Below are 13,423 nucleotides of genomic sequence, written 5' to 3' on the forward strand. Positions count from 1 at the left end.
AATAATATTAGACTAGATATTCTTCAAGACACTTCTATACAGCTTAAAGTGACATTTAAAGGCTTAACTAGGTTAATTAGGTTCACTAGGCAGGTTAGGGGAATTAGGCAAGTATTGTATAACGATGGTTTGTTCTGTAGACTATTGAAAACAAATATAGCTTAAAGAGGCTAATAATTATGTCCTTAAAATGTTTTTTAAAAAAATTTAAAAACTGCTTTTATTCTGGGCGAAATAAAACAAATAAGACTTTCTCAAGAAGAACAAATATTATCAGACATACTGTGAACATTTCCTTGCTCTGTTAAACATCATTTAGGAGAAAAACAAAATTCAAAGGGGGGGCTAATTATTCTGACTTCAACTCTATATATATATATATATATATATATATATATATATATATATATATATATATATATATATATATATATATATATAGAGCTGTACATTAAACAAATGCAATAAGTAGTATGTTGATGATCTGAGAGAACATTTAAAACAACTAAGCAGTGATCTGTGTGAGCATGTGTGTGTGTGTGTGTGTGTGTGTTCACGCATACATGGCAGAAAGCAGCATCTGTCAGCACACTATGAAGCAGAGTGAACGTTTAATGAACTCACTGTCTCTTCAGCAGATCCATGGACTTCTTCTCCTCCTCGATTCTGGCTTTCACCGCCTTCACTATAGTGGCCTGAAACAACTCGGCTCCTCTGCCAGAGAAAATGAGAAAAGTAGATGATTAGTAAACTAGTCAAATTGACATTTACATGTTATTATTTAGGGATATAGTAATAGTTAAACGCTTTATTAACACAACTTCATGCAGTTTTGTCAGCTAGTCTAAAGTGAGGACTATTTATGCTTCATAAATAACTTAGAAATGAGAATTAATTACAAAATAAAGTGTCGTGTTCCTTTAATAATGAGCTGGAGATGATGATGATCCACAGTGCTGATTGTTTAGGGATCATGACTGGTGTGTGTGTGTGTGTGTGTGTGTGTGTGTGTGTGTACCGGGACGCCAGCAGCTGTGAGGAGCGAATGTCGGCCACCACGTGCAGGAAGTAGTAGCTCATGAAGACGCGTCTCTGCAGGAGCAGGAAAGCGAAGCAGATGCTGTCCCAGATGATGCCCGCCTCGTCACTCGGCAGCTCACACTGTTTATTAGCCTGCTGCTCCGCTACACACACACACACACATAGCACAGTCAACCCACACAGTCAGAGCAACACAAACAACACCTGCTGCTAATGCAGAAATCGGCTAAACAGCACAATTCATATACACTCACTGGTCACTTTATTAGGTACACCTTACTAGTACCGGGTCGGACCCCTTTTTGCCTTCAGAACTGCCTAAAATCGTTCGTGGCAGAGATTCAACAAGCTCCTGGAAATATTCCTCAGAGATTTTGCTCCATATTGACATGATAGCATCACACAGTTGCTGCAGATTTGTCGGCTGCACATCCATGATGCCAATCTCCCGTTCCACCACATCCCAAAGGTGCTCTATTGGATTGAGCTCTGGTGACTGTGGAGGCCATTTGAGTACAGTGAACTCATTGTCATGTTCAAGAAACCAGTCTGAGATGATTGGTGCTTTATGACATGGTGTGTTATCCTGCTGGAAGTAGCCATCAGAAGATGGAGACATTGTGCTCATAAAGGGATGGACATGGTCAGCAACAATACTCAGGTAGGCTGTGGCGTTGACACCATGCTCAATTGGTACTAATGGACCCAAAGTGTGCCAAGAATATCTCCCCCAAACCATTACACCACCACCCTAAACCGTTGATACAGGGCAGGATGGATCCATGCTTTCATGTTGTTGAGGCCAAATTGTGAGCCGAGCATCCGAATGTGTCAGCAGAAATGGAGACTCATCAGACCAGGCAACGTTTCTCCAATCTTCTATTGTCCAGTTTTGGTGAGCCTGTGTGAATTGTAGCCTCAGTTTCCTGTTCTTAGCTGACAGGAGCGGCACCCGGTGTGGTCTTCTGCTGCTGTAGCCCATCCGCCTCAAGGTTGGACGTGTTGTGTGTTCAGAGATGCTCTTCTGCAGACCTCGGTTGTAACGAGTGCTTATTTGAGTTACTGTTGCCTTTCTATCAGCTGGAACCAGTCTGGCCATTCTCCTCTGACCTCTGGCATCAACAAGGCATTTGCGCCCACAGAACTGCCGCTCACTGGATATCTCCTCTTTGTCGGACCATTCCCTGTAAACCTTAGAGATGGTGGTGCGTGAAAATCTCAGTAGATCGGCAGTTTCTGAAACACTCAGAGCAGCCCGTCTGGCAACAACAACCATGCCATGTTCAAAGTCACTTAAATCTCCTTTCTTCCTCATTCTGATGCTCGCTTTGACCTGCAGCAGATCGTCTTGACCATGTCTACATGCCTAAATGCAGTTAGTTGCTGCCATGTGATTGGCTGATTAGAAATTTGCGTTAACGAGCAGTTGGACAGGTGTACCTAATAAAGTGGCCGGTGAGTGTATATCACTTAATACTACAATTACACTTATTACCGTTAGAGCTAACTATTACTATTATCAGTACCTTTATATTAAAACAAAGACAATTTGTGTTTTTAACAATGCATTTTGTACAGTATTTAAGCTGATAAATATACAACTATTAACTATAAATGTTTATATTAGCTCAGGTTCATTAAACATTTCAATAAATTGTCGATAAGTTATTATAGTAACATAATTATTGCAGACATTTACTGTAGAACCATACTGTAAAGTGTTAAAAGTCACACAACACTAAAGTTCAGAGCGAATGTAATAGTTTGAAGCAGGACTTACGCTTTGAATATCCTTTAATAGTGCAGGCCAGACTGAACAACTGGATGAGCCAGCAGTGATTCGCCACCAGCGCTTTAATATAACCACACGCCGCTATCTGAGACACACACACACACACACACACACACACACACACACACACACACACACATGCACACGCACACATACACACACAACATCAGTAAGAATAACAAGAACTAAACAACACAAGGCTGATGTTTGAACACTGTATTGTGAATCAGTTCTGGAAGTTTACATTTTTTAAACATGGGTACATTCCTAAGAAAAAAAACACATGGTTTCACTAAAGGAGACATTCATTCACCCCCTAGAGCCAGATGAAGATTTTATTATTATTATTATGGATGAATGCACTTTATTGAACTTCTTTTGAACTGCTGATAAAAATCTTCCAGACTGAAGAGCTGGAAAACCCCAAAATAATTCTTAAAATAACTTTAATTGAGGGAGTAAATCATTGACTAACGTTAATTTTTGGTTGAACTAACCCTTAAAAACATATATACTTTAAGGTGCAGTAAGTCTGACACCCAGTGGTTAAACTAGGTATTGCACTCCAGGTTCAAAACACACACACAAGCGCAGGTTGCCAGGTTTGGGTTAGCATTGATGACACCAACAGGAGCGAGCCAGACTATCACATTGCTTTAAGTCTAAATAAAAGCAACGGCACGCGATGGAAGGAATTTTTTTCATAATAAAAGGAGTTTTTATTTAAACCAGCACCTCAAAATTATATATAAAAAAAACAGCTTCTATTACACCCAGCTGAACAACAGAAAACTGACAATGATGATCTCTAGAACTGACACTCAAAGGTGCAAACCAACACACATCAGTGATTCAGCATCTACATTTAATCATGTTAAAGAGCTTTAATAAGTATTCATTAGATTATAAACCTCACCATTGTGTTGGAGTGCAGTGAGTGCACTATTCTGTGCTTCTGAATGTCTGTATTTATATTTCTGTTGTGTTTTGTCTGGTGCAAACAGCCAAACTTCTCATCACTGCGTATCTCGTCGCATAGCGTGTTGTTAGGACACGGGGTTACAATGTGACCTGCTCACCTAATGTTTACGCTTGTAATATTTAATATTATTTGATAATTAATAACCACCTCATGTGGTTTCTACATGTCAAATTTAAGACATTTTAAGACCATTATGAGTGAAATTTCAGACTTATACAGACTTATACAAACCCTTTTTTACTTTTACTTACCCCTTTAAAAAATATATATTACTTGAATAACATTCTAATAATAATGTGCAATGTACAGTACACTAAATAACAGTACAGTACACTAAATAACAGTACAGTACACTAAATAACAGTACAGTGCACTAAATAACAGTACAGTGCACTAAATAACAGTACAGTGCACTAAATAACAGTACAGTGCACTAAATAACAGTACAGTGCACTAAATAACAGTACAGTACACTAAATAACAGTACAGTGCACTAAATAACAGTACAGTGCACTAAATAACAGTACAGTACACTAAATAACAGTACAGTGCACTAAATAACAGTACAGTACACTAAATAACAGTACAGTGCACTAAATAACAGTACAGTGCACTAAATAACAGTACAGTACACTAAATAACAGTACAGTGCACTAAATAACAGTACAGTGCACTAAATAACAGTACAGTACACTAAATAACAGTACAGTACACTAAATAACAGTACAGTACACTAAATAACAGTACAGTGCACTAAATAACAGTACAGTGCACTAAATAACAGTACAGTGCACTAAATAACAGTACAGTACACTAAATAACAGTACAGTGCACTAAATAACAGTACAGTGCACTAAATAACAGTACAGTGCACTAAATAACAGTACAGTGCACTAAATAACAGTACAGTACACTAAATAACAGTACAGTGCACTAAATAACAGTACAGTGCACTAAATAACAGTACAGTGCACTAAATAACAGTACAGTACACTAAATAACAGTACAGTGCACTAAATAACAGTACAGTGCACTAAATAACAGTACAGTGCACTAAATAACAGTACAGTACACTAAATAACAGTACAGTACACTAAATAACAGTACAGTACACTAAATAACAGTACAGTACACTAAATAACAGTACAGTGCACTAAATAACAGTACAGTACACTAAATAACAGTACAGTACACTAAATAACAGTACAGTACACTAAATAACAGTACAGTACACTAAATAACAGTACAGTACACTAAATAACAGTACAGTACACTAAATAACAGTACAGTACACTAAATAACAGTACAGTACACTAAATAACAGTACAGTGCACTAAATAACAGTACAGTACACTAAATAACAGTACAGTACACTAAATAACAGTACAGTACACTAAATAACAGTACAGTACACTAAATAACAGTACAGTGCACTAAATAACAGTACAGTACACTAAATAACAGTACAGTGCACTAAATAACAGTACAGTGCACTAAATAACAGTACAGTACACTAAATAACAATGTACAGTCTGTCCAGGTCAGTGTCCTCACCACATATGCTCTATAAATACATGGAGGACTTACAAATGTTATTGTGAGGAAGATTATTAAAGCATTTTTGCAAATAGAGTTATGAATAGAGTTTTGTTAAAGAGATTGTTGCTGACTGTACGGGTGTTGGCCTGATTGGGTAGCTTTACACAGACACTGGAAAATTAAGAGCCAGTTAATATGAATTAAAACCTACAACCCCATAGTTCAGTGAATTTAAAGTCTGCATGAACCAGAAGCTGCCATTGTTTTTGTTTTGGTATTGTGACAAAGCTCCTAGAAAAACAGAATATTAAATGAGAAAACAATAGGCGTGGCTTGTTTTTTTACTGCAATCTGATTGGATGTAGTAAAGTGGGCGTTTCATTCAGAAAGATGGGTAAAAGGGTTCGGGGAGAGTTATTACAACCTAACTGACTCCTCCTCCTCACCATTTCTGTTTGATGTCAAAATTGACAACTGGAGGGGCGTGGCTAAGTATGTTAGCCACGCCCAATACCTCAGACTGATGTAATTTGCGAATGTAACTCTAAACAAACAGAAAGCGCATTTTCAGATTTTAATTAAAGACTACAAAATTAGCAATGTGTGCTAACAAAATCAATACAGCTGGTTTTAATTTCATATGCACTATAAGAGTTATTAAGACAGCCTGTACTCACAGAGAGGATGTTCTTCATGGTGATCACGAAGACGTTGTATGCGATGAGGAAGTCCCAGTAATGCAGGATACTCTTGATGGGTTTGAGTAAGAGCTCTCCGCCGAAGATCAGGAAGTAGAAGCAGGCCACCAGATACCCCATGCAGAAGATGCTGATGCGCGTGGTGCCCGTGATGAAGATGATGGTCAGCACAAACCAGAACAGATAACTGAACACCATCACCTTCAGCATGTCCAGATACGACCTGACCACACAAAACACAACTATTACGTTCACAGCGAGCCATGAGATGGGGAAAGGTTTGGAAAGGTTACGGTCTTAGATGTGGCACAAGAATCAGATGAATCTCCATGGTCATTATGCATGTTAATCTGACCTGCAGTGGATGAAGTCCGGGACAGGGTTGTGTTGGCTGAAGGTGGCGGCGTCCAGATCTCGACAGATCTCCACGTTATCACCCGCTAACAGCTGAACGGGCGACACGCACTCCTCCTCAAACACACGGCCCTGCAGCGACGCACACAGCAGCAGCATGAAGTCATCTGGAGAAAAAACACACAACAACAGGTCAAGTCTGCAAGAAACTCCACCTCATTGTTTTTAGGCTACATCCAGGAATCAGAAAGTCAAATGCAATCCTTTTTAAGACACTTTCCATCCACTTTAGGTTTGAACCGATAACGTTTTAACTAGTATATTTACTAAATACTGAATACTAACATTAAAACCATAACATAAGACATTATTCATATACTAAATATGCAATATAAAAATAAGAACTTTCTATTTTGATTAAATAGTGAACTTTAGATGAAGGTCATCATTCACCGAACTCCAGTGTAAACACAGATACAGGGACACTGGAGCATTTCAAAGTCACACCAATCAGCTGGTTTGTCTATAAGCTGACATACGTGTGATCCGCTGATGAATCGTGGCTTTAAAACACTCCAGTGTCCCTGTATCTGTGGTTACACTCAGTAAACAGCGCTGAGTTTGGTGAACTGATGACCTTCACGGCCAATCACAGTCATTTCTGTTGAGAGCCTGAACACAATGCCAAATCAGCGCTGTTTAAGAACTCAAATGTTAGCGAGAAATAGACGTTTTTAGTCAATTGGTACCGATTTCCAGTATCATGACAGCCCTAATTCACCCCCTACAGCCAGATGCAGATTTTAGTATTATGGATGGATGCACTTTATTGAACTTCTTTTGAACAGCTGATCAAAATCTTCCAGACTATAAAGCTGGAAAACCCCAAGATAATTCTTAAAATAAGTTCGATTGGGCAAGTAATCATTGGCTGATGTTCATTTTTTGGGTGAACTAACCCTTAAAAACATACTTAATTGATCGCTGATATAAGGTGTACCGATTAAAAGAGTTAAGAACAATTGACCAATCTTTACTTAAGCACCCCGACATCAGATGCAATTGTTTATGTCATCATGTATAGTCCAGAGTTTCTACAGGTTTCACCAAGTCAAATTGAAGACCTTTTTTTGTTAAGTTTTTGTTAATATTTGATCTCATATGTGTGTGTATATATATATATATTTTTTTTTTTATTTAACATTTATTATTTAGCTAAACATTTTGTAAATTTGTTTAAAACTATTAATTATTAGTTTTCTTTAAAGAGTACAGTTTAATTTTAATGCTTTTAGTGTTAATATAACATAAACCAAAGAAAGATATGTTGTCATGGCTGAAATAAAATATTAACTATAACTTAAATAACATGCTATTTTAACACGCTGCATAAAACATATGCTGGATAAGTTGCTGGTTCATTCCACTGTGGCGACCCCTGATGAATAATGAGACTAAGCTGAAGGAAAATGACTGAATGAGTTTTAGGTATTTTTGCCTCGGAAACGAGCTGAATTAAAATGTTTATATTTTTTAAATGTTGACTTGGAAATAAACCAAATATTATTAGTGTGTTTTCATGCATTTAAATCAAGTTTGATTGTTTATTATATTATTAATGTAACCTGTTTTATACTAACACTTTCTGATTGAGAATACAAAAAAAATTATACATACATATACATATATATGGGTATTTATCTATGTGTGTATATATATATATATATATATATATATATATATATATATATATATATATATATATATATATATATATATATATATATATATATACACATACACACATACATATACATGCGCATATATGTACACATATGTGTGATATAAATATACAGATGAAGGTCAAGTGACTAAAACTTTACATTTGTGTTTGGTTAATGTTGTTGTGTTCCAGTTTAAACAATAGATACCTGTATGGTTTTACTTCGTAGTTCCACAATAATAACCCTTAGAGGATCTGAATTTCAGCCCTCGCTTTATTGTCTGATTACTCACACAGCAGGAAGAGGGAGTTTGGTTTGGTGTGGAAGTCTGGGAAATACAGCCACTTGATGACGTTTGAGTCCATGCTGGAGGATGAGCGCCTCCACGGATAATCTAAACCACAGAAAACACAGTCAGACTCATCTACAGGACACTGGCTCTCATTCACTAATGTGTACACACTAATTTTAGCTTGAAATGTACAGTAAGCTATGAATCATCAAAAACGTTTATTGTAAATGTACCGAAAAATTCTAGAAATCTTCTCTCCATTGAACAGCACTTGGGAAATATTTTTTTATTTCTAACTTTACATAATTCTGACTTCGACTGTATATACAAGAAACAAATGCAATTATTAGTGAATGAGAGACATTATTTCAGCATCAGCTCACCTGTGCATGCTGCCGGAGGGATGCCGATACACATTAGGTACTGAAAGGAAAGCAGACAGGCTAGAAAGCAGCAGTATTTAGACCAGACGCGAGCGATGGCCTTCCTGCGGCGCTGATACATCACTGCGATCAGACCGAACGCGTGCAGCATGGCGAAGAAATCCATCCGCTGGCCAATCACATTCACCGCCAGCAGAAAACACGTCTGAAGGAGGATTTGAGAACATCACCACATGCTAATTACAATACAACGTCCATCACACAACGCAGATCTAAACAATGTCAATCTTGGCGTCTTTGTGCTGCCTGCTTTAGAAATGCTGGGGAAAATTATTTGTTTTGTTTTATTCCACTAAGACTGACTGTGATCGTTAAATTCACTGTTTGATTAGATATATTACATGAGCTGAAATCACTGGTGAAAATGCTGGGAAAATAAAGAGTTTTGTTTTATTCCACTACACTGACTGTGATCGTTAAATTCATGATCAATATAAACTGCAATAATAACTCATATCAGGCTTGTTGATCAATATAAACTTCAATAATAACTCAAATCAGGCTTAATAATCAATATATACTACATCAATAACTCAAATCAGGCTTCTTAATCAATATAAACTGTAATAATACCTCAAATCAGGCTTGTTGATCAATATAAACTGTAATAATACCTCAAATCAGGCTTGTTGATCAATATAAACTGTAATAATAACTCAAATCAGGCTTGTTAATCAATATAAACTGTAATAATAACTCAAATCAGGCTTGTTGATCAATATAAACTGTAATAATAACTCAAATCAGGCTTGTTGATCAATATAAACTGCAATAATAACTCAAATCAGGCTCATTATTACAGTTTATATTGATTAAGAACCCTGATTTGAGTTATTATTGAAGTTTATATTGATCAACAAGCCTGATTTGAGTTATTATTACAGTTTATATTGATCAACAAGCCTGATTTGAGTTATTATTACAGTTTATATTGATCAACAAGCCTGATTTGAGTTCTTAATCAATATAATTTGTAATAATAACTCAAATCAGGCTTGTTGATCAATATAAACTGTAATAATAACTCAAATCAGGCTTGTTGATCAATATAAACTGCAATAATAACTCAAATCAGGCTTCTTAATCAATATAAACTGTGATAATAACTCAAATCAGGCTTGTTGATCAATATAAACTGCAACCAAACAATATATTACAACATTGCTAAAGAAATATTCCAAGAGAAAAACACTAAAACTTTAAGATTAAAGTGAGAATTTAAATGTAAATATAAAAACTAATTTATAAAGTATTGATGAAACCAACATAAAAAAACACAGATGCAAATAACAAATAAATAATATTAATAATTAAACAAAATTACCAACATTAAAATAAAAAACAAATCAATTGAGACAAAAAAAATTGTAGAAAATAAAAACTAATACATAATGTATTTATAAAAAAACAACGTAAAGCTAGGGCGGCACGGTGGCTCAGTGGTTAGCATATATATATATATATATATATATATATATATATATGTATATAATAGATAATAGATATATTACATGAGTTGTATTCACTGGTGAAAATGCAGGGGAAAATAGTTTGTTTTGTTTTACTCCAATACGACTGACTGTGATCATTAAATTCCCTCTTTGATTAGATATATTACATGAGCTGGATTCACTGGACAGATAAGCTAGAAACAGCATCATTTTGTAAACAATGTTCGAAAAGAAGGCTTAAAATCCAGCAGAGCTTCTCCACAATGCCGTCTATATCTGTAAATTGTGTAAGCCCTTTATGTTTTAAATAACACATTAAATTTTAAACTATGTCACAATAGAAAACCCCTATTTTACATGATAATACTATTTTACAATATTACTGTTGGAAAGGCATCTGTCAAACAACATGAAATAACGCTGATATTACTGTACCTCCAGACCGAATTTGTAGAAGAAGTAGTTGATGAAGTATTTGGCGCAGTTGACGATGCCATCGTCCAGATGCTGCCGTGTGATGTTGTGAAATATAGTTCTTGTGACTGGAGGCGTGATGTTATTTTTCATACGGTAGAAATCCTGGTGGCGGTAAATGGTCACTTCGAATGCCAAGAGGGCCAGCATTAACAAGTTATTCTGTGTGTGTGGGGGGGGGGGGATAAAACATAATCAATTGATAAAGCTAACATTCAAGTGAGTATACGAACAAGCAAAGGCCAAAATGAACAAAACAGCATTAAGTGAATGTATAAACTAGCTAATCATGGTTATTATATTAGGAAATGTTGAATAAGATCTTCTTTAATTTGCATTGTGAGATTATATTGGAGATAAGAAAATAGTGTGCTGTCATATTAATGTGTAAAGACTTTGATTTTACTAGTGAAAAGTCTCTGAACAACTGTAAATGTCACTACATTATTAAAAGTATTCTATAAGAATGATCAATTCTGATGCCAAATCTTTATACATATGAAGTTTCCAATATTTTACCCAGTGATGTTTACGCAGATGTTTTCAATCCACGGTTTAAAAGACTAAATGTTTTTAGTCTGAATTATAATGAATTAGATCTGAACAATATATATTTATCTGTTTATTTTAATATCATTAAATAAACACAAGATTTAAGAACATAGCTAATAAAAATAGCATCTTTCTAAGGAAATATAGTTAGAAATATCGTTACCACAATACTCAACAACAATATTGTATATCTCCTCGAGTATTGTGTATCTCTTACCCTCAGATACTCCAGCAGGGGACTGAACTTTCTCAGGCCGATCCAGTTAGCCGGATCCACGGGGCCGCTGTACAGCAGAGATTTGGCCATGTCCATCCGCTGGGCCTCGGTGTAGTTATCCGGCTTGAGGAGAGAGAAAGACACATGAGCTGAAGAGCAGTGTTGAGGGTTATGCATTACAATTACTGTGAGTTACATAATCTGATTGGGTTACACTTTATTTTTAAGGGGAGCTATTACAGAAAATGTTTTAAAAGTGCTTGTGTGACAGCAGTGTGTGAATATCTCCAGCCTCTAATGGTACACATGTATTAATTGTATTTGTTCTGATCACACTTGATAAAAACACTGTGATTGACATTCTCCCTTTGTACGTGTCATCAGAGGGGGAAAGCCCCGCCCACTAGTGCTTATCACTAGCATGGCATGTTAGTCTTGTTTTCAATCTGCCGCTATGCTGACACACAGGTGTTTGTAGCCCCGCCTCCTCTGAAAAGAGCACAATCTCATTTAAATTTAAAGCGACAGTCACCAAAACACCCCAGTTAGGATCAAAGCTTAAAAGGGTCCATTTCAGAGAGTTCTAATAGATTACTTGTGTGGTATTTTGAGCTGAAACTTCACGTACACACTCTAGGGAAATCAGAGATGCATTTAAAGTATAAAGTGTCATAGTAGGTCCCCTTTAAATCACATTAACTACTATGTATTATCAGAAGTAAGTACTATGTACATATTGTATTGCAGAAGACTTAAAGGGCTACAAACCATTCAGTATCCCTTAAAGGGCTAGTTCACTCAAAGATGAAAATTCAGTCATCAAGTACTCGCACTCCAGTGGAACACAAGATATCCTGAAGAATGCTGGAATAAAAGCAGCCATTGACTTCAATAGTATTTTTTGTTTTGTCAATGGCTGCTTTTTCCCAACATTCTTCACAATATCTTCTTTTGTGTTCAAAGAAGAAAGAAACACATAAAGGTTTAGAACACATATATAAACAAACCTTTATATTGGGTGCCATTAATCGTGATTAATCTTTGCCCAGCACAATATTTTTTAATAGTATTATCACAAACAAACCAGCCCTGCCTTAATCCAAAACTAACATGACACAACACCTTCCTTAAAAGGTAATTAAATATCTTATCGAGTTACAATTTAAAGATGTAATGCAAGATTGTTCTGCATTAAAGGTATATTCAGCACAGCCCTGTGAGCAGTGCTGGCGTCTCACCATGGAGCAGTTTCTGGTGTATGCGGCCGGGCTGATGGAGGTCAGCTGGTACAGCATCTTGCAGACGATGATGATGCAGGTCCAGACGGTGCAGACGCTGGACGCCAGAGGACGAAACTGACCGAACGGCAGAGCGAACGCCCAGCTCACCACAAACACATAGTTGAACAGAGACACCTGACAATCACACAAAACACACACACACACGCACTTTTAAAAGCGAGAAACATGGATGATGTTGGTGGGTTGGCTGGTTAATTATGATCCATCTAGGTCAGATGAGTAACTAGAAACCAATCCTTCCTGAATGAATCTATTTCTGAATGAATCATTTTAATCACTTGCATCAATACTAAATTAATTAAGAGGGCTTTTTTAAAGAATCATTTGAATGATCATCCTTCATTAATTAGGGACATTCTTTCATTCAGTCATTCATTTTCCCTCAGCTCAGTCCCTTATTTATCAGGGGTCGCCACAGCAGAATGAACCGCCACCTCTTCCGGCATATGCTTTACGCAGTGGAACCCAGTACTGGGAAAATTAAAGGGACAGTTCACCCAAACAAAAAGGGGAAAAATATATATATAATTTTGCATAGCGATGCACCAATCCGATACTCAGAT

At 36.4% G+C, this 13,423-nt stretch overlaps 1 protein-coding gene across 1 annotated transcript in view; it reads right to left on the minus strand.

Moving 5' to 3' along the window:
• Nucleotides 1-13,423, minus strand: part of LOC130218269 (piezo-type mechanosensitive ion channel component 2) — a 92,706-nt gene that overhangs the window by 45,143 nt on the left and 34,140 nt on the right. The window contains 10 exon segments of the mRNA XM_056450410.1: nt 625-714; nt 1,019-1,184; nt 2,822-2,918; nt 6,032-6,275; nt 6,408-6,573; nt 8,423-8,524; nt 8,806-9,010; nt 10,752-10,952; nt 11,560-11,682; nt 12,798-12,974. Of these exon segments, the coding sequence (XP_056306385.1) occupies nt 625-714; nt 1,019-1,184; nt 2,822-2,918; nt 6,032-6,275; nt 6,408-6,573; nt 8,423-8,524; nt 8,806-9,010; nt 10,752-10,952; nt 11,560-11,682; nt 12,798-12,974 (1,571 nt within the window).

This window comes from Danio aesculapii, chromosome 24, assembly GCF_903798145.1.
Source record: "Danio aesculapii chromosome 24, fDanAes4.1, whole genome shotgun sequence".
Taxonomy (NCBI): domain Eukaryota; kingdom Metazoa; phylum Chordata; class Actinopteri; order Cypriniformes; family Danionidae; genus Danio; species Danio aesculapii.